Source organism: Penaeus monodon, chromosome 30, assembly GCF_015228065.2.
Source record: "Penaeus monodon isolate SGIC_2016 chromosome 30, NSTDA_Pmon_1, whole genome shotgun sequence".
Lineage (NCBI taxonomy): Eukaryota > Metazoa > Arthropoda > Malacostraca > Decapoda > Penaeidae > Penaeus > Penaeus monodon.
The window spans coordinates 18,502,499-18,503,611 of NC_051415.1; the positions used below are offsets into that span (position 1 = coordinate 18,502,499).

The window sequence follows — 1,113 nt, forward strand, 5'->3', positions numbered from 1 at the left end:
CCTACAGATGTGAACCCTGTGGGAAATGTAAGAGCATTAGTAATGGAAGGTGATAAAAACAAAGTCAGTGCTGATTAGGAACTATGAGAATATCTAAAGGAATTTAAAGATGATTCATTAATAGTATAGATGCTTAGCCAAGACATCTCAAAACCATTAACGTGTTGGAGTATAGCCAGCGAAGTACTGACTTTCAGAAACAAGTTTGAATTTCAATTTACAAGTAGATACTGCCAAATACCAGTTGATATCTATCTTGAAAATTATTAGAATTGATATCAGGATGCTTATATGCAATCCTGATGCTGCAGCCCAAAACCATAACATTACATATTTTATAAACAGCAAAGCTGAAATAAGTAAGGGCTCGCCTCTTTGCGCCTCTCAGTAGCTAAAGAGTGGGGTGTACAGTAGATATCTTTAGAAACCTATTGTACACGTAACTACAACTCTATTTATACACCAGAATTTTAATTTTATTTGTCGAACATCGGAAAAATGCCTCACAATGTCATGATGAAGTCTGTGCATCACTAAGAATGATAGGCGGTGCTTCTCTACCATACCGTACAAGCTTTGCAGTGACTCAAGTAATTATCAGTCTCACTGGACTGGACCCATGAGATATAAGAGCAGCGCTTTTATTGCAATTTTCTTACAAAAGATCTATAATAACAGTACAGACCCAAACAATCACAGCACAATCATTCGGCGTCAAATCTCCCACATTATCTCTTTTCATCCAAATGACAATACCTCATATTCACACTACAATAGTTCCCAGCAAACCAGCAACTAAAATGCTTGTCATAAGAGCCTTTTTAACCGCATCTCATCTTTTGCACAGGGGCCATATCATTACGACGCCACGGAAGTGGAGCGTTGGTGAAGCCGTGCAGGTTTGTGCCTTCGTCAGCGGTGCGACTGACGGAGAGAACGAGGTCGCCATCCAAGTTACCGCCGAGTCCGACAGCACCGAGGTCTTGGTGTCAGGCCATATCATCATTCCTCAAGGTCGATTTTCGTTTCAACTCTATAAATGTTGTTTAGGTTTGGCTGTATGGCTTAATTTTATGTAGATATACATGATTTTCTTTTCTTCAAATTTCGTCC

General features: G+C 39.4%; 1 protein-coding gene across 1 annotated transcript in view; it reads left to right on the plus strand.

Moving 5' to 3' along the window:
- Positions 1–1,113, plus strand: part of LOC119592369 (alpha-1-macroglobulin-like) — a gene marked incomplete at its 3' end in the record, with an annotated part of 44,827 nt that overhangs the window by 23,627 nt on the left and 20,087 nt on the right. The window contains exon 3 of the mRNA XM_037941193.1: positions 848–1,014. Within this exon, the coding sequence (XP_037797121.1) occupies positions 848–1,014 (167 nt within the window). The remainder of the gene's footprint in view (positions 1–847; positions 1,015–1,113) is intronic.